The sequence below is a fragment of the Cornus florida genome, unplaced genomic scaffold (assembly GCF_030987335.1).
Source record: "Cornus florida cultivar Cherokee Brave unplaced genomic scaffold, ASM3098733v1 CherokeeBrave_3.0.0_Hap2_Chr11, whole genome shotgun sequence".
In the NCBI taxonomy this organism is placed as follows: domain Eukaryota; kingdom Viridiplantae; phylum Streptophyta; class Magnoliopsida; order Cornales; family Cornaceae; genus Cornus; species Cornus florida.
Window position 1 is genome coordinate 68,597,405 of NW_026775581.1, and position 27,449 is coordinate 68,624,853.

Consider the following 27,449-nt stretch of genomic DNA (forward strand, 5'->3'; position numbering starts at 1 on the left):
AGTGGGCCCCACCAATTAAACATAACAAAATGGCCTAAAGGCCATTGACTAGATGGTTTTTATTTATTTATTTTCTTTGCGTATATCTCTCTGCGTCCAGTCTCTCTTGGCAGTTTCTTTTATTTTTATTTATTTATTTTTTTTTTATGCAATTTCAAGCTTTGATCTAGCTTTACTCCTTTGGAATTTAGTAGAACTTTGTGAAGCAAAGTCGGAAAGCTCGTCGAGACCTTCAATTTGATAGGAGTCAATCACCATTTGGCTAAGCTTAGGGATTCCGGAAATTAGGGCTTAGATTTGGGAATTTTGGGGGTTTTCACTTCCATTGAGGTAGGAGTGTTCTAATCTACAATTTCTTGATTTTTATGTAAATTTTCCCCTTAAATTTGATCATAAGCATGCTAATTTTGATTACCTAGTTTGTAGTTGTTGTAAGTATGATTAATCAAAATGATAAGTGTGTTTCATGTGTTATTCGAATTCATATATATGACTAGATTCATTACGGTGGATGAGCATGCCTAGTGTTGACATATTGTATGCCCCATGATTATTTATTTATTGTTTTGAAAAAAAAAAAAAAAATTAATGCTATGGTTATAAATAAATGAAATAAATGAATGTTTAGAAATTCTTAGTAAATTGTGATGATGATGTAAATGGAATGTGTGAAAGCCTATAGTTGAATTGATGATTAGAAACACGAAGCATTCATGCATCCATCGGGAAGAGAAAAGGAAAAAATGTTTTCAAAACAAAGGAAATAAATTTTTGGGAAAGTATTTCTAAAAGTGTTTGCGAAAACCGGACACCTAGGAGGCGCCTAGTGGTCCGTGATGTTGGTGTAATCTAGAAGGGAATGTAGTTGAGTTAACTAGGCCGGATGTGACGCCTTGGAAGTGCCTTATGGTCGTGGATAGTTAACCAACCTTCCTTTCGTGACGCCATGGAGGTGCCTTGGGTCGGATTACACTAACGGTTTGGTTGTTGAAACGGAATTGTTTCAGAAATGGGGAGTGACATTTGCATAACATTGCACTTTATGATATTGTGGTAAACTTGTGATTGGTTGATATTTGTTATATACTTGTTATTGTGGTTGAAAATGTGCGCTTCCCTATGGCATAATCCCATTCACCTTTCATCTATTCATTGTATGGATTCACAGGGACATAAGAAGTGTGTCTTAGACACTTCCTACTGAGCTTATGCTCACCACATTATTTTTTAAACATTTTTTAGGATATGAAAAAGAGGTGGTGGACAACGATCCACCACAGATTTAGACAAGCTTGAAATCTCATTTTATTTTGCTATCTTTTGTATTAGAACCTTAATATTTTGTAATGTACTCTTAACTATTTTGTGAAACTCTAGTTTAATGGGTACAATGTTGTAAGTTATGAACTTTTAAATTCTAATTATATTTTATGGACTGTAACTCAATGTAACTAAGATGTGTTTTTGTTTAGATGAGGTGGTGGAATGAGATTTTTGATATGTATGTAATTATTTTGGGAATGTGATGTAATACTTGAATTGTGCGTTGGGACATGATGAGTTATTTTTAAGGCCCAGTGAGGCCATTGTATTTTTTTTTTGGTATTTCAACAGGTTGTAGAGGTACTTTTTTTGCGGAGGTCATGCCGAAATTTTATCTATTTTATTATTATTCTTTTGGTATCTAGTTGGGTCGTTACAGACTACATGTATACACTCGAAAATTATACTCTCCTCTCCTCTCCTCAGAATACTCACCCTTAAATCCTTTACATTTTTTTCTCTTCACTTACTCTCTACCCATCACTATTTCTAAGTTTCAAAATTCAACTCTTTATCGGATAAGTATTCCCCAACTTATCTACAAGGAGTTCTAATATCAGTATTCAATTTTAAAATAGTTGGCATAACTTCTATCCCAAATCTTCAGCATTTTTCCTAAATCTTTTGGCTTCCAAAATTGATTTGGAAGTTATTTCTTGTATAAATCAAACAACAGCAGTCGATTCAGCTAAAACGCAACCAGTTTCGATTCTTCAACCATTGATCCAACCATTCTGCCTAAGCGCAACCTGTTCTGCTAAAACGCGACTTGTTCCGCTTGTCCATAATAGAATTCTCCACCAAAATTTGAGTCACAACTCTAACAATCTCATATTGGCTCAAAATTCTATCTTCACGTCTTTCTTCATAATTCTACTTTGAATAAGGATTTCTTCATAACTTCACATCAATTGAAGATTTCTATACATCTAACAAAACAACACGATGAAATTAAGAAATACTCTTAACAACTATAAGAGAGAGGGGGATCAAGGAAATTGAAAATTAAACGAGCAGCGAGTAAAAAATTTAGAGAGAGAAAAAGAGGTGAACAATGATGTAGAAAGAGAAAAAGAAAGTGGTACGGGGATGAACATGAAAATTACTTGAACAAAAAAAAGTTAAGAGAGAGAAAATTGCAATTTTATACTATTTGGATGACTTATTCTATGTTTAGTGGGTTCAACCCGCTAATTATACAATTCCTTGCCAACTGATCCAAAACTCATTAGCTGTCAAATTTGGGCATAAATTCCCACCCGTGGGCCTAAATTTTATATTTGGGTGACTTAATCCATGTTAGTTTTAACTTTCAAAATATTACTAGTAGAATAGTATAAAATAATTATCATAAGAAACAAAATAATTCATTCAACAAAAAGTGAAATATCAATTGCATTTCAAATATATTTGCAATATTTATTCATTGTAAATGAGTTTAAATATATTAACTTGTGCATTATATATGGAAAAAAAATAAGGGTCATCGATCAAATAATTCTCAACAATATAAACATTATATAATGATGGGCTCTATAATCTGCATATCGAAAATCTTTTACAAGAATTTATTTATCCAAAATGATACTACATAATCCAATTACATAAACAGTGTTTAAAAAGTTGGTTAAGCATACGAAACTCCCATCACTGCTGAATTTGAAGACTGTTTTTTTACCGCCAGATAATGTGGTTAGGCTGTTTTCCATTAGACCACAAAAAAATCATGATTTAAATTACTAAAGTACCCCTCGAAAAATGACCACAAAAAAATCATGATTTAAATTACTAAAGTACCCCTATTTTGTTTTCTTATTCAGCACTTTATTGATGAAAACATACCAACTCCAAGAATTGTTTGGGGGTGTTTTTAATTCGAGAAAATCATACCTTAAAAAAAAAAAAAAAAAAAGGTTTTTTAGTTCTTTGAATCAAATGGATACCTTTCTCTCTTTTTTCTTCTTCTCCTCCTTCTTTACACACACAGCTTTATGTATCCATAATTGCTCACCATCCTCCTGCGATGATTCCGAGCTGCCATTAGTCCAATTTCCGTTCCGGCTACTCGGCCGACAACCCTCCCGTTGCGGCTACCCCGGTTTCAACCTTTCATGCAACAACCAGAACAAAACAGTTCTAGATCTACCCTCCTCCTCCGGTGAATTCATCGTGAAAAGTATTAACTACGCCTCGCAATCCATACACATCAGTGATCCCAATGGTTGCCTTCCCAAAAGGATGCAATCCTTCAGTCTTTCGGACTCACCTTTCTCAGCTTATCCCACCAACTTCATGTTCCTCAACTGCACTTTATCAGACTGGCACAAGTACTTGATGTCTCGTCGGAGCGTGCTCGTACCTTGTCTCAGCAGCCCCAACTACAGGGTGGTTGCTATGGATGCTTCTTCTGTAGGCGGGTTACCGCCGGGTCGGAAATGGAGAGTTGGGTTTTATGGGTACTACTGGTCCACCATGGATGGTGTTGGTACAGCAGCTATTGAGCTTAACTGGGATGTTCCCAAATGTAAAGCCTGTGTGGTTCGAGGTGGGACTTGTGGGTTTAAAAGTAATACTGGGTTGAAGATTGGGTGCTCTGGTCGTCTCAGCTTCGGTAAGTTGAAGTTTCATATATTGTTTGAGTTTTAACCAAAAAAAAAAAAAAAAAACACTTATGGGTGTGTTACTTTTACCTTTCATTACACAATGAGAGTTAACTTATATAGAGTGAGAGGTCAAGATCTTGTATGATGAAAGGTCAGGATCTATAAATGAGATTTACTTACCGTAGTGTAGGGATCTCATTATAGAGTGAGAGGTAAAGATCTATTATAAATGACATAATCAAGTCTCGGTTATATCCCCACTTTGGTACTCGAACATTCACCCAACAATCTTTCAGCTAACCTAAATCTTCTGTGTCCCTCGGCACCAACAAGGGGTTTCTATTCACCCGTTGTCCATTTCGGCTTGATCTTAGGCCCTAACTCGCCCTCAGTGAACGAACCTTGCGAAGGAACCCTTAGGTTTTTGGGGCATTGGATTCTCACCAATGTTTGCGTTATTACGTTGAGCCAAAGCCGACATTTTGGCTTCTGCTGTCCACCGCTGCTTGCCTTTTTTATTTTTTTATTTTTATAGTATCTGTACTAATGCTCATTGGTGAATATCCCCAACTCGCAGTACTTGATTATTGGATTCACAATTTCATATTTTAGGTCTTCCAAGGAGTGCCAAATATGGTTTAATCTTGGGTGTCGGAATACCTGGGCTTTTAACCTTCATTGGACTTGCATGTTACATTGGTGGCAGGACCGGAACCCATAGCCATCGAGGCCCACTTCCATCCGAACGTTCTACCATCACCACCGCTCCAGGATCAGCTGGTATTGCAACGGCAACGGGCCTTGATGGGCCAACCATAGAATCTTATCCAACGACTGTGCTAGGTGAGAGCCGGAGGCTACCCAACCCACAAGATGGGACTTGCCCAATATGTCTGTCGGAGTACCAGCCCAAAGACACCTTGAGGACAATACCAGACTGCGATCACTATTTTCATGCTAACTGCATAGATGAGTGGCTAAGGATGAACTCCACCTGTCCTCTCTGCCGGAATTCACTCGATGAACCATCCGGCGTATAGTTACCATCAGCATCATCATATGCAGTTGAGTGAAATTGATCAGATACCATGTCACCTATGTTGAGAAAGTGGCCGAGTTCCTCGTTGAATCTTGCAAATGGCAGATTAATAGAACATGTAATATATATACATATATACGTGTGCGCGCGCACACGTGTGACTGTATGGGTGTGAGAAAGAGAGAGATCCCATTCCCCGGAAGAATGAAAAAATATTTTATTATATTTCATTATGCCAAATCAACTTTTTTGTAGGAAGGCAAAATACAGTTTCATCTCTGCTTCTAAAAATGTAAATTTGGAATAAGTTATGATCACGAGTAAAATCAGAATCTACAACAATCATGTATATGGATATACATTATACAAACAAGAAGTGGGTGGGGGTGATCCGCATATGGATATACATTATTCAAGAATTATTTTAATTGGAGCCACCATTGTAAACAATTAAATAACTTATCTTTCAATTATAGGAAAAATTCAACCATATAACTAAGGTATCACACTACCTCTATCATGGGAAGGAGCAAGTGATGACGCTGAAAACTGCATCGAAAGAAGCTCTTCTCTGCTATACTTCAACCTTTGATCTGTTTCACAATTATAGAAAATAGAATTAAATGGGGTAATAATCGGCTGCAGCTTCTGGGGAAAAAACCCAAAAAAAACCAAAAACAAAAGAACTGAGGCAACCAACCCTACCTAAGAAAATATTATTATGGCGAGTAAATGATGATGTGGGCATTTTTCCTTGTTTCTTCAATTGCGAGGTAGTCGGAGTTACTCGTGATGGAGATGAGTAGCTAGAGCCTTCTTGGTCACTTTGAAGGATATGATGCATAAGTTCATGCCTCACTTCAATCTGAGGATGTTGTTTGCAAAATAGCATAATAACATTCTCAGTTAGGAGCCAACAACCCCTCAGATCCAGTATTTTTAGCGTCTTTGGCGGATTGAATGAATCAATCCCGGCATTGGTCAAGACAACATCTTGAATGCTGAGATTTGTCAGCTTAGGGATAGATGATAAGTGGTCCAAAGATGCGTCTGTGAGGAAACCACTTTTGAGAGAGAGATGGCTCAACTCTTGGAAGCTTGATAGAGGTGGTACAGCTGCATCACTGATTTTTGTATCCTCCAAATCCAACTTTTCCAACCATTTGAGATTTTGCAGTGCTGCAAGTGAGGGGATCCAATCCGTCTCGGTGCCTACCTGTTGAATCAAACCTGAAAGTCCAGAAGAAAATTATAGAGCTGTAAACACGTTAAAAAGAAGGAGAGAAAAATAAGAATTTTCATATACTCATGGAGACAGACATATTTGGACTGTAATGTGCATGATAAACATATTCACATCCTGCAGGAGTTTAATCTGTTAACTACATGAACTCCAGGTCAAAGATCAGAACTTAAAGGAACAAGAATTTGTGAAATTTGTCAACGAGTAGATGACAAGGACCTAGTACAAAAGAAGATTGTACGAGTTAATCAATGTTATGTTTGGAAAATAGGAACCAGAGAGTAATATTTGAGATATAGGCTATGTTCCCAATAGGGATCGTAGAATCAAAGAAACAACTTAATTGGCGCATCAAGTGTGACAAAATGATGTAGAATGTTAATACAGAGAGCTTCAAATACTTTGCCCAAATCTGGTGCACATCAAGTGCGACAAACCTTTTTTTATGAAAGTTTTATTTGATTAAAACCACAACTGGCTAGGTTATTTTAAAAACCAACCAAATATGAAAACAACAGGACCAACCCAACACATCTCCAGCTCTGCTACAAGTACAAATCTACCAACACAGTGACAAAGTGAACCTTAAGTCCTAGATTGAACTTTCAATCACTCTAACCCGGTAAACTGATGATTAACATCCACATTATGTCAGATCCTCCATATTTAGAATTCAGTCATGCACTGGGAACAAAAATCATGTGAATTAGTTGGTCATTGACATTGATACTGGTACACAAGATAGTTTATATGAATGCAATGTCTAACAAATTCCTAATATGTTTTTCAAACGGTTAAAATTGTAATTTGGAAGTTGGATACTTGGTCTAAATAGTATAACTCCCAACGGCATAAGGTCTAAAATTTAGTTATCCTGTGTAGAAGCAATTACGGAAGAATATTATTAAAAAAAAAAATACCAAAAGTTAATCAAAAGCGGAATAAACTACAACAATCCCATTGCAGAATCATACCTTTAACATTTGTATTGCTAAGGTTGATAACTTTTAGTGAAGGCATCTTGCTGATACATGAGATGGCATAATCATCAACTGATGTGCAAGATAACGAAATAATTTCAAGATTGGGAACACGTCCAGCTAAAATTTCCACTCCAGCAGAGCTCACTCTTGTCTTGCTGAGATTTAAATTTCTCAACTTCGCTCCCATGCAGGTAATTAATTCAACTGAATCATCTTCCATCAAAGTAGAACTGAGGTCCAAATGGTCCAGGGCATTCATGCAAGGCAAAAAGTGGAATCCTTGAAGCGAAGAGTGGGACACATCCAAGAAGGATAGGGAACCGGTTTCAACATATAAAAAGGCTTCAGAAACATCTATGAATGTTGCTCCAGAGAGATTAAGCATCACTAAAGGAGCTTTATCACTGCACTCCTCAAATAGAGAATCAATGGTGCAATTACTCATGTTCAAGCATGTAAGAGAGGATAAATTTGGCAGCTTTGTAACCTTGGTCCAACCTAGATTCAGGAAGCTCAATTTAGGGTACATTTTAAGAACAGCGGCCCCTTTGTTAGTTATTTCACTCCCCCAAAGGTCAAGGTGTTGCAGCTTTCTCAGAACCTAATAAAATAAAAATAAAAATAAAAAAAGGTGACAATTAAGGATTTTGATCATATAACTTGGGAATAAGCACTCCAATGAAGCTGTGAGAAAATTTAGAAAGGACAACCATTTCAATGAAAATTATATATGACTGCATAAACGAAGAAACCGCTAGAAGCATACAACTAGGAAAAAAAATAATTTATATTTTACAACTCCCATGAAAGATGTATAAATGAAATATGTAAAACTGTATATAAGCGTAGATATAAAAGTTGCATCAAACGAGTGGGTTCTGGACCAGCAGCATACCTGCAACCACAAAATATTTTCTAGCTAATTTCAACACAAGCAAACTTACATAACCATCAACATTTCCTATTTCTTGAACTGACTTATCCAAAACAGAAAAGGTTTTCTATTACTTGGATAACCAGTAAGAAGAATGAGGCTAATGTTCAAGACAAAGAAAAGAGAAGAGGGAAGTTTCCGGTGTTCAAATGGTTATGTCCACCAGTTACTTAGTTTGACTGAAGATGTTATATTTTGGTTGTTGATTTCCATGTCATGTTCAACATGTCCGCTAGTTCTCTGCAGAAGACAAATATTGTTTGCAATGCTACAAGCTTACGTAAGAGTAATTAAGAGTATTTTGCATACATGTAATTACCTTGTTTTAACATATCATTAGAGCAAGAATCGATAAAGCAGACATAGCTCAACTGTAAGAAGAGGAATGCTATTTCAAATCAAGCAATCTGACAAAAGACATAACACATCGAAATTACATACCAGGAGAGAACTTAGTGCCAGATCAGTGACAGGTAAACCTCCCAAGTTCAATACAGATAAATTCGTAAGTGAAGACAGATGTGTTATCCCTACAGCTGTAACACCCGTTTCTGAAATGTGTAATTTCTCTAAAGTTGGAATTGTTAAAAGATGCTTAATGCCTGCATCAGTAACCTTAGAGCATCTAGAAATATCCAACTCTTTTAAACTAGTCATACCTGAAAGCAGGATAAAAGATGCATATAAGAAAAATTAATTCAAAAATCCAGAAATTAAATAAGAAAAAAACCCTTGCCATTTGCATTTGGAAAAAGCAATGATTTGATGTAAAAACTATGGTATGTTGAGCTCAATGAGAGTGTGTGATAGGTAGAAGCACTGAAACCAATGTCCAAAGTCCTGGTTCATACATGAATCGTCGCGCGGCTTTAGAGGGAGCATTGCATAAATAAACAAACCAAAGCATGGACATGGACATGATAAAACACCAATATACTCACACGTCAAATTCTAAAAAAGTAGGACACCGACAAGGACACTGACACGGTGTGAACACGACTATTACAAATATAAATTTTCATTTATATATCTATTGAGTAAGACAATTATAGAATTTTAATCAATTTATAATTTATATAATAAAGTTATATAAGTTAAAAAATGAAGCTATTTGATATAACAAAAAAAATTATATTGCATATCATATTGCTCTCTTATCTTGTCATTGTAGTTATGCTTTTGTTCATTACATGCTATGACATGTGTTTAATGTCAATTTTTTTATTTTTTTAACAAGAGGTTGGACACTTTGAGGTATGTTCATAACATTGTCTCAAGGCTGTCATGTGTTTGTTTTATATAAGACGGAGTGTAGGATGTGTTGGTCAAGTGTCCGGAATATGTTGACCAAGTGTCCAAGATGTGTCGGCCAAGTGTCCAAAATAATAAAAATTATTTTTAAATTTTGGACACGGCCATGAAGTGTCAGGCATGTGTCTAAGAGTGTCCATGAAGTGCTGGTGTCCAACATGGACACAACACCTTCATAGAAGTGTGTGTGCTTCTTAAATTAAGACTATTCCTCATAGTTGTAACCATCTAGAGTCTAGCATCGATGCATGGATAATTTTTTTTCCTATTACATCAATCACAGAGTCCAAAAGAGAAGCATCTCAGAAGTAGAGCAGACAGTATAATTTGAAAATGCATCAACATGCCTGGAAACATAATGCAAGATCTACTTTAATAAAAAGACAAGTCTAAACAATGATTAACCGAGCATGAACAGAGAACAAGGGTTACACAATACACACCCCTCCAACTCACGTGGTTAATGACCACATTTTGCTTAAATTGTTAGAGCTTTATCATCTTCAACGAAAATCCTTTTAAGAAAAATAATTAGATGATGCAAATCAGTATTTCATGATGATTAAAGTGATAGCTGCAAACGCATGAGAAAGATGAAATTAGCTCCTACTAATCTATAGCCATTGATGGAGAAAAACAAATAGAAAAAACTAAAACAATGAAAAAACACTAAGCAAAATTATTCTGTCCTCAAATGCCATTAATAGTATCTCATCCGACCCAGCCAGCTTATTTGAAAAGGATACCGAAGAGTGCATACCTGCAAGAGCCCAAAGGGCAGAACTATTGATTCTATGGCAATCTGCAACATTTAATGAACGCAGGTACCGAAATGCACCTAAGTACGCCATCCATTCCGCATCTACAGATCTCTGGCCTCTCAGATCAATATCCTCTACATTGTATTTGAAAACTCTACAAGAGGAAGTCTAGTTTAGCTGGTTTTGGAAGACAGCATAGCAATTCAGGAAAGGAATAGAGTATGTCCATTACTTTAAATACATCAGAATATGTAAATCTCAAGCTTAATAACTTCATTGAGACCATTAAAAGCACCATGTTCTAACAAAATCACCAGTCAGAAAAGGAATAATAATCATTTCCAGTCAGATAAGGAATAATAATAATTTCTCATAAGAAATCAATAGCAACTCCAATTAAATAGATCTGGAACAAAGAAGAGCTGTTAAAATCCAAATTTTGTGTGAATAATTCAATCCTTGCAAAATAAATTCAACAAAGCTTGTATCTGTGTATTATATGTAATCACCGTTGATCATACAGACAAATTCATATAAAATTACATTTTTCGTAATTTTGTACATCTAAATCTCAATCATAACTCTCAGATCGTACAAAATATTCAGAATAACAATGAGCAAACAAAGATCCAAAGTTTCATTCAACAATTCCATCCTTACTTCTTACGAGTGTTTCTATGTATACACACTCAAAATTCACATTAAATTCCAGTTACTGTACTTATCAAAAAAAAAAAAAAAATTCCCACTTACTGTATATAACAATTACAAATCTGAGCAAACCAAATTGAAATACAAGTGATTAACAAACAGTTATTCACAGATGATAAATATTGCATATATAGAGAATTCCTGGAAATGAGAATTGATCAAAGCAGATAGTTCATCAAAGAGTGTTAGAGACCTACTCAAAGAGAGAAGAGTAGATGAGGCAGGAGTGTCCGACTGTAGTTTGGTTCTATGGAAGATTCAGAAAAACAAAGAGCTATCAGAGATCCGTTGAAACTATTCAATCCTTACTCCAAATGTGTATATATATGTATATGTATATAATCATGATGAGCGTCAAATTCACGTTGAATTCCAGTTCTTGTATAACAACTCCAAATGTGAGCAAATCACATAAAAATACAAGCGAAGATGATATATATGGTATGTATAGAGAGTTTTTGAGTTTTTGGAAATGAATATAATTGATCAAGCATATAGCAGTGAGTGTACAAAGTCATCGCAGAGAGTTGGTCATCTACTCAAGGAAAGTAGAGGAGCCGGCGACTGTGGTTTGATTATACCGAAGATTCAGAAAAACAAAGAGCTATCAAATCCAATTTTCCAGGTAACAGTTCCATCATTACTCCAAATGTATATTTATATATACACATGCAAATTTATATTAAACGATACAATCAATTACACATTGAATTACATTATCTGGAAATTACAGCTTCAAATTTGAGTAAATCACATCAAAATACAAGCGATTCACAAACAATTATTGGTAGATCATACAAAGTATATATTTTATATATAGAGAGAGAATTCTTAAAAACGATTTGAATTGATAAAGCTGAAAGTGGTAAGGAGTGTGCAAGTGACCTACTCAAGGAGAGAAGGATGAAGGAGGCGGCGGCGGAGGAGGCGGTGGAGGAGAGCGTCGGCGAGCTGAGAGGGCATGCGTTCGAGAGTGCGCCGCTGTCTCCGCCACGTCTCGACGGCGTCTCTGCTCTGCGACGCAGCTTCGATGCAGAGGAGAACCAAACAATTCTCCATCGTATCTTCTTCGCTCGCCATGGCTATGGGAGTCTCTTCTTCTGCTTCTGTTCTTGATCTGAGAGGGATTCTGATCTGAATGACCACCTGTCTAGATGTTAGGGCTTTGATTCATTGAATGTCAAATGTTTCCTTTAAATATATACAGTACTTGGCACGAAAGCAATAATGTACAAAATGAACAAGTTAGATACGGAGTAAAATACTTGCAATTACTTGAAACAATTCATATTTCATTTTTACATCATGATTAAATTGTACTTGAAGATACTGTACCACTTTATGCATGTAATTCTTGCCCCCAAAAAACGAGAGAACAAGATACAATAATTTTTTTTAAAAATATGCAATGTATTTATGTTGAATATACAACATTAATATAAAACCAAAAATATATATATAAATGCATTCTCACTCTTGTTCAATGGAGATAATCATTTTCCTCTTATAAGTTGTGACTTTTTAATTAATTGTAAATTTTTATTATGGCAATTTTTGTGTATTTAATTTTGAGTTTTTGTATACTTGTAATTGAGGGTACTAAATGCACATTTGGATAGTTTTTCTATTATTTCACACACCAATTTTGTCTTAACAATAGTAAAGGTCTTAGCACAACGAGAAGAAAAAAATTAAATGAGTTGGTTGTAGTGATGACATGATATTTACAGATTATTAAAATATTTTCGTATAATGATAGGACCTATAAAAATAAAATATTTTTACATATGTAATTTGATAAATATTGAAGGTGTAAGAAAGTTAAACACATTATGAGAAAATAGTGCAACTCCAAAATTGATTGTCCATCAAAGTTAATAAATACATAATTCCACAATTATTTTGATATTCAATTGGTGGATTGCACTCTATTTTTTATGTTTTGTGATTCAATGGCAAATGGTGCGACAATAAACAGCATTGGTCACGTGAAAGTTTGATTAAAAATTAATAAATGTGACTTTAGTATGTTCTGCTTCATAACTGATGGCAATGCCATAATTTTACACATCATTAAAATTTTAAGCGACAATGAATGTCAAATTATTTGATATCAAATAGGAGTATTATATGTATTTCATTATTATGTTATTGTAACAAAATCAAACACATCCGCATAAAATTGACAAAAAGAGATTTTCTTTTTTTTTTTTAAGAGAAAAGGGGAAGAGTAACCCAACCACTTGAACAACACGGCACTAATTAAAAATTAAAGTACGGATAAATTGAAAGGTATCTTTCCAGAAGTTATAACAGAGAATGCAATAACTAAAACAAATTATACTCATAAGATAAGAATCTCAATAGAGTATTATCTTATTCATGAATGAAATAAAAAAGTTTACTATCTTCTTCATGAATCAAATGAAAAACCAGGAAGGCATGTTATGTGGTTTCACAAACTAAAGTCTACAACTTAAAAAAAAGAAAAAAAACAAAAAACCTCAAGGCTGTTCTGAAGTAAAATGAAACAAAAGGCTTGTTGAATTTTAATGTGAAGTGACTCTCTTTCACTTCCTAAATCCTCATTCTTCCACAATCTCTCTCATAACTCAATCTACTTAACTAATGAATGAAGTGGGAGACAGAGAGGATGAACAATCCTTGTTAACCTGACTATTCACTCCTTTCTTCCTCTTATATCTAACCTAAACCTCTTTAAAACCCCACTAATTCCAAATCAAGAACTAACTAGAAACTTCCAATGCAATGAAATATCACTGCACGAGATATTTGTGACAGTCCTTTAGGACAACCTTTTTAGGCACGGTCCTTGATTTACCGTCCCTAAAAGCAAAAATCCAAATTCTTACTCCAGAATTCATTGCGGGAAAAATTAGCGCCAGTATCTTACTAAAATGAATTTTTTTTTTTTTTTTAATAAAAATTAAATATAAAATGGGCTTTAGGGACGCTAAATGGACTGTCAATAATTCTCCCTTTGTATAAACCCATTGACTACCCTCTACATGTCTCACTTTGTTCTCTCTCGCGGTGCCCTAGCTTTCTCCTGTCGCCCCCTTCTCTCGAAGTCTGAAGACTACCGATGCCGATGGCCTTATATATCACTCACAAACATTTGGTTTGTTTCAATCCGTATTCCACATCAGATCATTCGGTTCGATTCAATCTCTTTGTTTACAGTTGAAGCCCTAATACCTCACTCTCACTCTCACTCTCACTCTCACTCACATTCGGTTCAATATTTGTATTGGACATCAGATCGAATTGCTCCAGGTATTTCTTTCTCTTTATATATGTCGATATGGTTCTTGATGTTGTGAAAATTAATTTTTTTTACTTCAGGCGACTTGAGTTTGCAGCTTGCTATATAAGTTTCTTTGTTTAAGGTAATTTTTCAAAAATCACGTGTAACAGTTCTTCAACCTTTTACTAATTAAGGCAATTAATATAGATGATATTGTTATGGATCGGCAATTTCATTGTGAATAATTGCAAAAGGCCCTAACAATAGAAGGGAGAAATTAATAATTTGTAATTGAGTTGTAAATTTTCAAGGCAGCTCTTCCATATTGATTTTTCATAATTTGCAAGATTATTGTCAGCACAAATTCTGTGTTTGTGTCAGAAGTGAAACGAAAAAATGACAGTGTATGTAAACAGTTGGATTTCTTATCTTGGGCACACTTTATAAGGTCAGTTGATTGAGCCCCAAGTGTTATTTCGGGTACCTATTAATTACCTCCTAGAGATAATTCCTTGTTTGTTATTGCTTCAGTTCTTAACCTCTTAAATTGTTTTCACATTGTTCTAATCTTAATTTTTAAATTGTTTGGCAGATAAAAAAATGATATATAGTTTCTATTGTATTTCCCTTTCTTAGTGCTAAGGAACCTCACATACAAATTATTGTTTACAATTTCAATCTTTTGTATAACAAGTGGATAGTATAAACTATAGATGATTTTTACCCACATTTGGTACGTTCCAGTGCCTATCCCACCTTGCCAATTTGCCATCCATGTTGGACCAGAGGATTTTGGTTGTTGGGTGTGGGAATTTTGGTATGGAAGTTAGCTTGGACCTCTGTAGACACTTTGCAAGTCCTCACATAGTGGTTAGAAGCACTGTATGTTCTCTATTTTAGTAACTTTTTCAATACATTTTTTTATTATAAATTTTGTCAATTCTCAATTTTGGGTATTTAATAAAAACAATTTTTAGCAGTTCAAATCACTTATGTACGAAACCCTTATTTCAATTAAAGAATGCACTGCCTGAATATGCTGTAGTATTTGCTCAAAAGTAATTATTATAAACCAGTAGTTCAGTGCAAGTCTCCTTTTATATTTCTAAAAATCCATCAATTTCTTCAAAGCTTATGAACAAGACTTCGGCCTAACTTGGTTGTACTCCTACTTCTCATGCTATCCACATCATGAATGCCTTTTTCTGCCCAATTAATTCACATATATATGAAAATATTTGGTTTGTCAAGATTGGGAGGTCATGAGTCTTAATTGACAATTTATTCTTTATATTCCATTTTTTACACAGGTTGCATGTGCATTGGTTATGGCAGGTGAGAATCTAGACAACCACATTGATGTAAAGAATGTTCTTGTTGAGACGGGGACATACTTTCAAGTACAGGTGATTGTTTGTGTTATATACGGAAACAAAAACTTCTCATACAGTTCTTCTATTTCGTTATGGTATGGTTAGAATTTGGCACAGGAGAAGAGTAATAAATTTGTTGCACTGAAATTAGGTTTGCTTCATTGTGGTTGGTATTACACTTTTTCCAATCGAAGTGTAGTTAGAATATACATCAAATTTGCACAAGTTTATTATGATTGCCTTAAAAAATTATGAATTAGTTATATACCGTTCAAGCATAATTCACATTTTGGTGGATAATTAAAATATAACATTGAAGGGCATGTAGGATTGTTGTAATAAAGTTCCCTCCAGCACTGGTACTTCACTTACTTTAGAATTGTACATGCAACTCAAATCTCTTTCTCTCATAAAGGTTTTCTTGTGTCCATGTCGGTGATATGCTTTCTGCTACTTTTGTAGGATGATTATCATTGTTTTGGTGAACCGGAAAAGATTGGTAAGGTGAGCTTCAGCATGATGGATAATTGACATATGACCATGTAATATTCTTAAAAATCAATGTTTTAGTTGCTATGAGTTCTTATTGAATCTTTTTCATTATCAGATTGGAACGGATATTGAAGATTTTAAGTGTTCTTGGTTGGTTGTGAAAGCATTGGAACATTGTACTGAAGGACAGAAGAAATTGTTATATGTAATATGGCAATTCTTTCTTATTTTTGTGTCATTTTTGGATTTGCCTATTGACTGTGTTTTCTTTTCAGGAGCACTATGGGAAATCAGATCCAGCTGATGTTACGAAAGTAAAGGCCCTCTACAACTAGTCATAAATTTGTTCATTTAGGTGTGTTCCAAATTGTAATTATTTTCATGTGGGTAACTATTGAATTTGATACTTTTAAGGTAAAATTAATATTATTTATGTACAAATTTGTAGATTTCTTCATATGGGTATGTCTGATTTTTTTTAATCCTAACTTTGTTGTTACTTGTTACAGGTGCATGCATTGCCTAGAGAGATGTTTGGCTTTTCAACTTTTGGAATAGCAGTGGCACTTTTGGAAGATGTAAGAGAGATCACAAGAAATGGGGCAAAATTTGTGGATGGACAAGAGAGAGAGTATCTATTAATCATGTTGCAATTCATGGAGTTTCATGATTTTTAAGCACCATCTCTGATTGTTATTTTTAAGCACCATCTCTGATTGTTATTTTTAAGCACCATCTCTGATTGTTATTTTTTACTAGTATGTCATTTTTATGTCTTCTTTCCTTATTTATTTATTTTTTTCCTCCGTAGAAAATCAAAGAGTGGAACCAATGAATTAGTTTATATTCACCGGCATGAACCTGACTTTTGCGAATTGTTCATAATAAGTGGTGGGAAACTTGTTCCCTCGAGAGATGAAATTAATTAAGAATTTATAGAGGATGATAAATGACTAGTGGTAGCCAAGAGATGAGAGACGGTTAGTTTCGAAGTCTTGCTCGGAAAAATGTTTCCTGAAACTACTAGTGAAAAATTTCTGGATAAAGGACTCTATTGTTGCCAATCTAGGATTTTTTCATGGTTTGCAAACAAAAATTAGAAGTTTAGTTGCAATTAATTTTGTTTTTTGACTTTGGGAAAGTTATATTTCAATTCATCTTTGAATCTTGATTGTAGTGTTATTTAGTTAGTAAGTTAATATATGATTAGTAGTTTTTGGGAAAATTTCCTTTCATTAATGGCTTAGGTCCAATTATGAATGGTGGTGTGTGCTATTAAATTTGGTCATCATTTAAAAATCAATTTTAATTCTAAAAGACGTTTTTATCCAAATTGCAGGATCAAATGGTAGAAAAGTCTTCATAAGCTGCTTTAAATTCTGATGGCACCATTCCAAAAAAAAAAGATGCAGTGATAATGCATAACCAGCTCCAACATATGCTCGTGGGTTTTCACATGGCTTCATGGTTGCAAGTTCTTCAAGTTGTCATCTTTTATCTTATGAAGAGGCTGTTATTCACCTTTCAGTGGAAGTCACAACCACTCGAATGACGAACATGGTTGTCTTTTCTTTAGTCAATTGAATATTTAAGACATTTGAATTTTTGCTGAATATTTGGTTAACACTGTATTTTCTTTGGTTAATAACATGTGTTTAAACATTTTATCACAATGAATTATAAAGAGAATTTTTTTGGTACATATGATTTTTTTGGGCTGCATGCATTTGGTTTAACATGACGTTTTAATTTTTGAGGATGTTTGGAACCATTTAATTTTAATATATATATAACAACACAAATCCAGCATAACAAAGAAAAATAAAATAAAAGAAAATAAAATGTATTAAGGATAGTATCTATTGTCCCTAATACAATGTGTAATCAGGGATAGTACTCAAAAACTGTCTCTAATATATAAATAAGGATGGTATTATTTGGGACAGTACGTCCATCCCTAAAGGTTGAATTTTTTGTTGACGCCGGACGAATTCAATTATTAGGGACGTCTTGGGCCTTTTAGGGACAGATTGGACTGTCGCTAAAAACCAAATTTCTTGCAGTGATATATATCTTTCAAATGAATCTTGTATAGCTGCACAATCGTAACATGACAATCACTGCGGAAATCGTGTGGACTCTCTGTCATATCTTCTTCCTTAGACCAAAGTGTAACTTGAGACAGACACATCTGCTGGAGAAGCTGAATGAATGTAGACAAACTCGATGCTCTTTCCAGCATCTAAAGAGTTGATCCACGCTGGAAAGACATACGAATTGTCAGACTTCGTGAGGCCCCAAAGAGGACCATAGAGCTTGGATATCGAAAGCTTGAGACCCTTCAGAGTTTTTGCAGATTTGTTGGTCACAATTGTGGAGTATCTGTAGTACGTTTTTCCCTTCCAATTCCATGAAGTTGTCATCTTCTGCTGGATAGCAATTGGAGCAGAAGATGAAACTGCAAAACATGGTATTACATTAAATTTACTAATTCATAGTATTTTCCTAGAGCCAAAATATCTGACAAGTTAGTGGGAAAAAAAAATGCCCGACCAATGGATAGTCATGCTTTTTCTTGAAAACTCCTCATTTCTCGTGTATCAAGGTAAATTGAGAGTTTTCATGACTGTCCATTGACCGGGGGTATAAAGAGATCCAATTTTCAGAATAGGTGCAAAAGAGTACCTGGAGCAGGCGTGGTTTTGGTTTGTGGAGCTGGATTTGGTTTGGTAACAACTGGTTTAGGAGATGGAACCACCACTGTTTATAGCATTGAACATTATAAGCTAACATAGAATGCTTAAGTTAAATAAACAAGATCAAAAGAACTGTGATATTAAGTTAAATACCGGGAAGAAGCTGGTTATATCCACTGTGACCACTGTTTAGTCGTGCCAATACACCGAGAAGGGGAGCATTGTTGTAGGTAGCAGGCTCTGTTTGCTCATAATTGTCTCTTCCATCGACGAAGTTGTCATAGGCATCAGGTCCACCAACAATAGCACCGGTAAGGAGATTAGGGTCACTCGCCTTCCTGCTAAACCAAGTGGCATAACCTTCCCGGCAACTAACAAATGAAGGGTCAACCTTGGTGGAGACGATTGAGGAAGCGCGGTGGTGAACTTTTTGTGGGTAGTTGCTTCCATACCCCACCATGTAACTAGTGGCTCTTGGGTTGTCTCCAAGAATATAGTCCACCTAAGGTTTCAAACATTGCAAGAGTTATAAACTTGTACATTCCATAAGGTAGGCCTATTTCTCAAGAATCAATTCCATGACTCATATGGTTTAAAACTCAATTCCTAACAAGACTATAACTAGTTGGATAGTGGGAACATATGGCATTCGAGTCCTTCAATTAATAGGTTTTACCTGAGATTTAGCGAATGACAAGAGCTCAGATGGTCCCACACTGCCAGCAGCACAGTTCGTGTTTTTGCCAGCAGAGGCCAGATAGTCTGAGTAGACTGTGAGTAGGAAAGAGGCACTGGTCACAAATTGCAGATTGTTCCAACTCTGTCGGAAAATGAGGCCTCCGGGAGTCTTCTGCACATTTTGAGTGCCCTTCCCGAGGCACGAACACATGAAAAACTCTGCCTTCTGCTGGTATTTTTCAAAAACTGGTGCATACTGACCAGCTTTCCCTTGCATTAGCAACTGCAAGCAAATACAAGTACTTATCAGAACCACAAAAACACTCAGGTTTCGTATGCTTGTGCTATGTTATGCAATTCTATGAATCGTTGCTAGAATTGAATATTTCATGATATTATGAAACAATTATTCCATGATATTCCTATTGAAAATATGTCATATGATTCAAACTGTCCGATTAAAAGAATGAATGAACTTGAAACACTTCGGAAATTTTTTACCTTGGCAACAAGAGTCTGAACACCAGCATACTTGACATCCCATCCGAACTCTGTCATGGCCCAACCAGTCCCACCAAGTGCATCACCATTGTTGCCAAGGTAGTTCAAGTAATACTGATTGTCAGTTGCCTCGTACAACCATGCTGCAGCCCACAACAGCTCGTCCTACCGACATCAAAATTTGGATTAATGACATGCATTATTAATATTTATGAGTTTAAATGTATTATACATTGTGTTAAACATATTGGCGAATATCTCAAATACAAAATCGTGTCTAAGTACCGGATTTATCAAATATTCAAACTAATTAAAGAGACACAGATATTGTATATGCAACATTTAACAGAGCTACCTCAAAGGGCTTATAGCTCAACCAGTCTTCTTTTTTCTTTCAAATGGAAGATGGCTTTGTTCAATTTAAACGGAGGATGTAACACTTGTGCAACACATTTTAATCACTTCGCTCGAGATACAAACATTACACTACCTTAGAATCTAATATGTAACACTTCTTTTTATTGTTATTGTTGCATCATCGATTAATTGATGGTGTACATTCGATTTAATTATATTGCTCGGTGTTGTATCCTCAACTTAATTGTAAGAGTATACAAATGTGTACCGGAATGATTTGTGTTCCTTTTGACTAAGAAAATTCACAAGTCCATTAAATGGGTAGTTAGAAAGCGCTATGATCACTTACGCCATATCCACTGACAGATCTGTAGTATTTCTGAGCCACTGTAATGCTGCTATCATATTTGCCCCTGTATTTGTCAGCAAACTCGAATAGCTGTAAAACAAGAAGAAACAGCAATAAACTTAAAAGTTCATTTACGAAGATAACATCATATTTAGAGGGTAAAATTGAGAAAGAGGGGTTGAGGAGAGGGTGAGTAGCTGAAATCCAGAAATTTGATGTAAAATAATCTCAAGGCCTTTTCAAAATACAGTATTTTAGGGAAGTACATAAAATTTTTCAAAATAAAAGAGGTTGATTGGAAATAAAAGAGGCTCATTTTCAAGTGAAAGTTTGCTAATATTCCCAATCATTAATCGAGTTTCAAGATAAACTAGTTCTGATCGGAAACTATACCTAATGCTACATCACCAAGCTATTCAATATGAAACTAAGTTAGTGGATAATCATTGTCCTATTTCATGATATATTTGTTAAAGAAATACTATAATGACAATATTCTCACACAAATTCGAAAATACAAGTTCACTGTGAGCTCGAGAATGCAAGAATGCAATTCAGTATAAGAACGGTTTCATGACAGGACTGTCGCATTTTTTCTATTTCAGTTACATGAAATTGGTGTTTTAAAAATGAAATTACAACCTACACAAAAAAGGGACTGCCTAGTAGGTGTGTGAAAGTCTACCTAACAAACATAATGACAAGGGTCTTGTTTATACAAAAGGCTGTAGCATTGTGTTAACAATTTGTGGAGAGAGCGTCTAACCTGCTGGGCACGGGTGAGGAGTTCATTGGCATAGGAAGGGTTTTGGTGGCGGAAGACGACAGAGGCTGCAGCCATGGCCGCGGCAGTCTCACCGGCGAGGTCGGATCCAGGATTGCTGGGGTCAATCTTGTAAGCCTGCCGTGAGGTGGTCATGTCCTCCGGTCTTTGCCAGCAGTAGTGGTCTGTGTTCCCATCCCCTACCTGATCACATCAAACCAAAATATTACTATATATACATCACATCACATATTTTTGGCCTTCTAGTTTCACTTGGGGAGAAATTAATCCCATTGAAGAGGACAAAGTAATACAGAAAGAAAAAACCACAAAAACTAAACTAAGAATGCCTTGTTTTCATGAAACTTTCATAAATGGGTTGAAGTCTAGTAAAGTAATGATAGGACAATTTTTCTGACCATATGACACATCAGACTAAATTTATGTGAGCAGCCTCATGATACATTATCATATTTTATAGTGTCATGATGATGTCATTCTCCACTCACATAAATTAATAGGATGTATCCGACTGATACGTTATCATATTTCATGATGTCATGATAATGTCATTCCCTACTCACATAAATAAGTAGGATGCTTCCGACTTTCAAACTACTTATTATTATTCTTTTTTCAATTATGGAAGATACTATTTTTTTCCCGATCAACGATGGTGGTGTCAGCTTGTCAGAAATATTAGGAATTGCTTGATACACATGCATTACAATTACTAGTTTCTGAAAACAATCAAAATATATTTTGCTATTGATTAAAACACCCACACTGCAGCTAGATGGTATCAAGTTGAGAGAGAGAGAGAGAGATCAAAGACAAGTAATGGGACTATTAGTACCTCTCCATAGAGAACATGGGGTTGGGGATGAGCTTTAATGAGGTAGTCAGTGCCCCACTTAACAGCATCAATGGCATGACTTAGCTCACCACTTGCACCCAATTGCTTGCCATATTCAATTATGCTCCATGACATCATTGTAATTGTGAATGCCATGGGTAGCCCAAACTTCACATTGTCCCCTGCATCATAGTACCCTCCAACCAAATCCACCTACACTAGGAGTAATTCCCAAGATCAGTACAAATTAATTCACACCATCAATTTCTCAAAATCATTAAAAACATGTTAAATTTAATATAGAAATCAACGGGCATTAGTTCAGATGATATGATCACTCTTCTCCAAATGTGATGTACCCTATATGGATGTTGAATATTCGAGTCCAACTGTGAAGCCAACCACAACTGAGAATGTGCAGGGAGAGTTGATAGCACTACTCTATGAGTGTGACTACGTTTACTTGAATAATGCGAAATTTTTATTAATTTGAATGGAATATTAAAAACTCTACTGATTTTCTCACATACCCAAATGGAATATAAAGTATTGAAAGGGAAACATGAATTGTATAATGGTGAGAGATTCAGAGGAACTTACTCCATTAGCCTTGCCATCATTTAATCCAGAATTACCCCTCCAATGGACTCTCTGGTTATCGGGAAGGTAACCAGATCTCTGAGCTTCAAAGAAGAGAATGCTCTTACTGAGAGCTTGGCCATAGTCATGGCCGGCAAAAGCCAATGGAAGAAGCAGAAACAGAGGAGCAATAGAACAGAGTCTCACAAACATCTCCATTCAATGTGTGAAAAATTAAAGGTTTTCAAAGAAGGAATGAAATCTTCAGTTAATAAATAGGGGCTGTGTTATATTAACAGAGGGCAATGTTGGTATGATTTATCAGCTAAAACTTCTGATAAATCACCCAGAACAGAGTGACCCTTGAGAGAGAGAGAGAGAGAGAGAGAGATGGATTGAAGGAAGGGAAGGAGCTACAGCCACTATATATGGTGGAGGGAAAGAATGTGCCAATTGCACATAAAATAGCAGGGCCTAATATATCTAGTTTTTTATAATTTAATATATAAAATAAATTATTTCATATGCACTTTTTCTATATTGAGGGGCTGTCTTCGATTGAGACTTGAGAGAGAGCAAAATAATGTGGATTTAGAGAAATTATTAGATACCATGTGATTTGAGATCCCATACGATAAAAAAGAATTTTTTTTTTAATAAAACTCACACTAATTGCATGATAGCTTCTCATTATTGTGAAATTAAACAGAAAATAAGTTATAAGGACACACAAGAAGACCACAGATTTTTATGTAATTCACCCCCAAAAATTAAGGTGATGTCCAACCGTCATCGTGATTTTACTATGAAGATTAAAAGAACAAAGAATAAATAACCTTACATTAGAGTAACATAATATAGTACAAAAATTATCAACATACACCAATACATAAATTTAGAAGAGTTGAGCTTTGACGTATAATATATAACAGGCTCCATACTATTCATCATTGATTAACCAGGATCATATAGTTTTAGAAGTATATCCTAATTTTCTTATGAAAACTCTTTTTAGAAAGTGCAATTAAATAATAATTTGTTTTAAAAAAAAAAACTATTTTTTATAATTTTTTGAAAACGATTTTATATTTTCCAAATATTTACAGAATATTTTTTAAAAACTGAATAAAAAAATACCTAAATAACTAAGCTAGCTTCGACCAATGTTTTAAAATACTAACTTGACGAAACAACCATGGTCTACGCGAGGAACAGGGACTAGTAACATGTGCGATATCATTCATGTGTTCTGTCGTCATTAAGCCCTTTGCAGGGGCAACATCCCCAATAACTTAAAGAACCTCTAAAGCAGATTCTAATCCGTTTCAGGAAGATAAGACCATCATAAATATGGAAAAGGAATATCACAACCCTACTTATTTTAAATAATGATTTTGGAATATAACAAGGGTCCCTATACGAAACAATAAACCTCTTTTGAGACATTTTTGATAAAATTAGAACGATCTTTATGACCGAGAAATTTGTAGTTGGTCCTTGGTAATTATCATTGGACACGCAAGGAAAAAATTTAATAAAATTTACACATTTTAGACACAGTCGCTTACGTGTTCAATGGTGGTCTGAACCAGTGCCGAAAATGACAAGTCATTTCAATTAAAAATAATAATAAATAATTCGAAAATTGAATGAATCTTAATGCAAATGTACTCTTTATCTTTGTACTAATTCTCTTACAGAGTATTATTTTTTCTAAATATACATTCAGCTTTTGTTATTTTTGGAAATTTTAGCTTAAAATATTATACCATAGAAAAATCTTACCATAAGATTCTGAGTAATGAATACTGAATTAGGGATCGAAATTTATAAGTGGACATTGTGACGTCATGTGATAAGACCCACCAAGACCACCACCCTTCTCACATATTGCTAAATTTGATCCTTAAATCATTACTATAAAAATTATTAACATCTAATTCCCCCAAATATATAATTTGTGTATTAGACACCTAACCTTTCAATTGTAAAATGTAATTCATTGAAGAATAGCAGTGGAGAATCAGAATGTCTATAGAATATTTAAAGGTGTTGTTTGACTCTTCCAGTTGGCTCCTCTGGGTAGAACATGCATGTCCAATTAATCACAATTTCAAAATGTATGGGACTGAATTTCAACACTTGGCGTCAATCAAGCTTTAGCTACATTCAATTCTGGTCCAGACTGGACCCATGCCCTGTGTGCGAGCCAATCACGCCCATGTGGTGCGCAGGACCTACATTTATGTATTTTTCTAAATGAGCCAATTGTGCCACCATTATGACCAAATTATTTTTTCTTTAGTTCAGTTTACACTTCTACATTAAAATAAAAAATACAGTAAAAAATTTCAAAGCCTACCCAAATCCAAGCGACCAAACCGCCTCATTAACTGTAATAGTTTTTGGGCCCAATGCTTTTATGCTGTCAGTGACTCAGTATTCATCTATAACTAACTAAACAAAAGAGTAAATTGCACTCCTATCCCTGAAGTTCGGATTAAAGTCATTTAGCGGTACGTTGACGCACTAATTTACATTAACATTTTTTGAAGTTTTAAAAGTCATATTTTTTCCTGAACATGTTAATTGACAAAATAATCCTAATAATATTCCTAATCCCTTCCCACCCACCATCACCACACCCATACACTGCCACACCCGCACAACGCCACACCCACCGCCATCACCACAACCACTGTCACACCTACACCGCCATAACCACAACCACCACCAAGATTCTCGCTATATAGCAGCAGCGCCATCACCGACACCACAACCAGTGCCCTAAACCACTGCTGCCACAACCACATGCCACACCCACATACTGTCACACCCACACGCACTTCGACTCGACTCCAAAACCCTATTCCAAGAAAACCTCTTCTTCGATGGCACCGCCTCCAATCTCTCCTCCAACCTCGTTGTCCTTCACCTCCGCTTCTACAACCTCGATTCCCTCTGCGTCCTCTCCCTCAAGGCGAAACCCCAAATCTCTACCAGAATCAGCCGCGTCGAGAAGGACGAAGAGCAAATCGACCCTGTCCTCGGCCACGCCTGCGTTGTCGAACCTTGGAGAATAGAGATGTATTGTGTAAGGTTAGAGAGAGAATGTAAAATGAAGGGTATTTTAGTCCTTCAAAATTTAGTTTACAAGGTTATATTAGTAGTTTATACTTTTCATGTATTTATTGACCAAGTCAAAGGTTAAAATAGTCTTTTTCTCATGTAGAGGGAATGTGTATGAACACTTTTGAAACCTCCGGGGTGTCAATGTAAACTAGTGCATTAACTGTCCACTGAGTGACGTTGACTCAAACATCAGGGAGTGTGAGTGCAAATTACCCAAACGAAAAATTATAGATGTTCTAATCCAATTGTTAATTGCCACGTAATAAAAATATAAGTTTATGTCAATTTTATTTCATATTTGTGCGTGAATTGATAATTGATCAAAACTATATAATAATTGCTATTTTGGCACTTTACCACTAACTTAGAAAACAATGCTGGTTGATCATGGTTGATAAAAGGGGTGGCAATTGGGCGGGTTTGGATGGGTTTTGGGCGAGTTTGGAATGGGTTATGTATGAATAAGTTAGTACGTAATCCATTCCTAACTCACCAATAGTGGGTCATAAATAGGTAAGAACTCAAATGGACGGGTCAAAACGGGTTAACCCATTCCAACCCGTATTTTTAATTTTTAATTTTTAATTTTTTTTTTTTTTTTGAAATTTTTTTACTTTCCTACCATCTATGGCTAAAATAATAATAATAATAATAATTTATTCTTACATTAATTTTTTTTATTTCAAGCATTACAATTTTTTTTTTCCTTTGGAAAAAGTCACTATACAACTTAATCAACAATGTTAATTAATTTTTTTTATTTCAAGAGTTACAATTTTTTATTTTTTATTTATTTTGGGAAAAATCACAATACAACTGAATCAACAATAATTAATTTTTCTATTTCAAGAGTTACAATTTTTTATTTTGGGAAAAGTCACTATACAACTTACTCAACAATATTAATTACATATATTTAAAAAAAAGAAGTTTTGAGCAAAAGTTTAATTAATTGTTGGTCATTTATTTTAGCGAGGAGAGAGAATGCAAGGAAAAAAAAAAAAAAAACTGGGAAAAAAAAAAAAGAAAAGAAAAGAAAGGAAAAGAAGAGAGAAGAAAGAGAAACGGAGGAGAGACAAAAAAAAAAAAAGGTGAAAAAAATGAAAAAGATAAAAGAGAAGGAGAGGCAGAAAATGGAAGAGAGAGAAATGGAGGAGAAACAAAAGAAGGTTTTGTTTGAGTAGGTTAAAATAGGTACTCACGTTTTACTCATTATTATCCATTCACTTAAATTTAAGTGTCCAAATAATTTAATTTTAGTGGGTGGGGTTTTGAAAAGTTTAATGGATTTGGACTTAAATTATCACTCCTAATTGATAACAACCGCTCTCAAGAGTTCAACATTAAACTTTAATGTCCCTAAATTCAACAATTATATAACTCTATAGCCTTTCATATTTTAAATTCTAATGATTATAATATAAATTCCATTAAACTTTCTAACTCATAACAACTAATTATCAAAAGAAATAGAAGTCAATAGCCAACAGAGTTAAT

General features: G+C 34.9%; 4 protein-coding genes across 5 annotated transcripts; 2 read left to right on the forward strand and 2 right to left on the reverse strand.

Annotated features, from left to right (window-relative positions):
• Nucleotides 1-3,140: 3,140 nt before the first annotated feature.
• On the forward strand, nt 3,141-5,560 carry LOC132283022 (putative RING-H2 finger protein ATL21A). The gene is made up of 2 exons (XM_059784890.1): nt 3,141-3,934; nt 4,539-5,560. The coding sequence occupies exons 1-2, from the start codon at nt 3,154-3,156 to the stop codon at nt 4,964-4,966; spliced, it is 1,209 nt and encodes a 402-aa protein (XP_059640873.1). The 5' UTR covers nt 3,141-3,153; the 3' UTR covers nt 4,967-5,560.
• On the reverse strand, nt 5,243-12,096 carry LOC132283021 (uncharacterized). Its single transcript, XM_059784889.1, has 6 exons — nt 11,798-12,096; nt 10,197-10,351; nt 8,567-8,784; nt 7,183-7,792; nt 5,671-6,195; nt 5,243-5,558 (listed from the first exon to the last, which is right to left on the reverse strand). Exons 1-6 carry the CDS (start codon nt 11,986-11,988, stop codon nt 5,461-5,463), a joined length of 1,797 nt encoding a protein of 598 aa, XP_059640872.1. The 5' UTR covers nt 11,989-12,096; the 3' UTR covers nt 5,243-5,460.
• A 1,788-nt stretch (nt 12,097-13,884) lies between these two features.
• LOC132283577 (farnesyl pyrophosphate synthase 2-like) lies at nt 13,885-16,830 on the forward strand. Of its 2 annotated transcripts, XM_059785551.1 has the most exons (6): nt 13,885-14,205; nt 15,512-15,582; nt 16,012-16,053; nt 16,157-16,246; nt 16,317-16,396; nt 16,551-16,830. In XM_059785551.1, the coding sequence occupies exons 1-5, from the start codon at nt 13,938-13,940 to the stop codon at nt 16,374-16,376; spliced, it is 531 nt and encodes a 176-aa protein (XP_059641534.1). In that variant the 5' UTR covers nt 13,885-13,937; the 3' UTR covers nt 16,377-16,396; nt 16,551-16,830. The 2 variants fall into 2 exon arrangements, 1 of the variants encoding a protein (XP_059641534.1); XR_009472059.1 differs by lacking the exon at nt 16,157-16,246 and having other exon boundaries at nt 15,487-15,582; nt 16,012-16,048.
• Nucleotides 16,831-17,850: 1,020 nt separating this feature from the next.
• LOC132283576 (endoglucanase 6-like) lies at nt 17,851-23,245 on the reverse strand. The gene is made up of 9 exons (XM_059785550.1): nt 22,842-23,245; nt 22,242-22,454; nt 21,389-21,589; nt 20,623-20,712; nt 19,917-20,081; nt 19,414-19,698; nt 18,891-19,239; nt 18,727-18,801; nt 17,851-18,499 (listed from the first exon to the last, which is right to left on the reverse strand). The coding sequence occupies exons 1-9, from the start codon at nt 23,037-23,039 to the stop codon at nt 18,201-18,203; spliced, it is 1,875 nt and encodes a 624-aa protein (XP_059641533.1). The 5' UTR covers nt 23,040-23,245; the 3' UTR covers nt 17,851-18,200.
• Between the last annotated feature and the right edge of the window lie 4,204 nt (nt 23,246-27,449).

Bases quoted from the DNA above. Each gene is read 5' to 3' on its own strand.
- LOC132283021 (XM_059784889.1), bottom strand. From the start codon at position 11,988: ATGGCGAGCGAAGAAGATACGATGGAGAATTGTTTGGTTCTCCTCTGC. The intron at 8,785-10,196 runs GTATGCACTCTT...TCCTGCTTTCAG, and splicing joins TGCCCTTTGGGCTCTTGCAG to GTATGACTAGTTTAAAAGAG. The intron at 6,196-7,182 runs GTATGATTCTGC...CTGGACTTTCAG, and splicing joins TAGCAATACAAATGTTAAAG to GTTTGATTCAACAGGTAGGC.
- LOC132283022 (XM_059784890.1), top strand. From the start codon at position 3,154: ATGAAAACATACCAACTCCAAGAATTGTTTGGGGGTGTTTTTAATTCG. The intron at 3,935-4,538 runs GTAAGTTGAAGT...TTCATATTTTAG, and splicing joins CTCTGGTCGTCTCAGCTTCG to GTCTTCCAAGGAGTGCCAAA.
- LOC132283576 (XM_059785550.1), bottom strand. From the start codon at position 23,039: ATGGAGATGTTTGTGAGACTCTGTTCTATTGCTCCTCTGTTTCTGCTT. The intron at 20,082-20,622 runs GTAAGTGATCAT...TGATGTCGGTAG, and splicing joins GATCTGTCAGTGGATATGGC to GACGAGCTGTTGTGGGCTGC. The intron at 19,699-19,916 runs GTAAAAAATTTC...ATTTGCTTGCAG, and splicing joins TTCAGACTCTTGTTGCCAAG to TTGCTAATGCAAGGGAAAGC.
- LOC132283577 (XM_059785551.1), top strand. From the start codon at position 13,938: ATGTCTCACTTTGTTCTCTCTCGCGGTGCCCTAGCTTTCTCCTGTCGC. The intron at 16,054-16,156 runs GTGAGCTTCAGC...TTTCATTATCAG, and splicing joins AACCGGAAAAGATTGGTAAG to ATTGGAACGGATATTGAAGA. The intron at 16,247-16,316 runs GTAATATGGCAA...TTTTCTTTTCAG, and splicing joins GACAGAAGAAATTGTTATAT to GAGCACTATGGGAAATCAGA.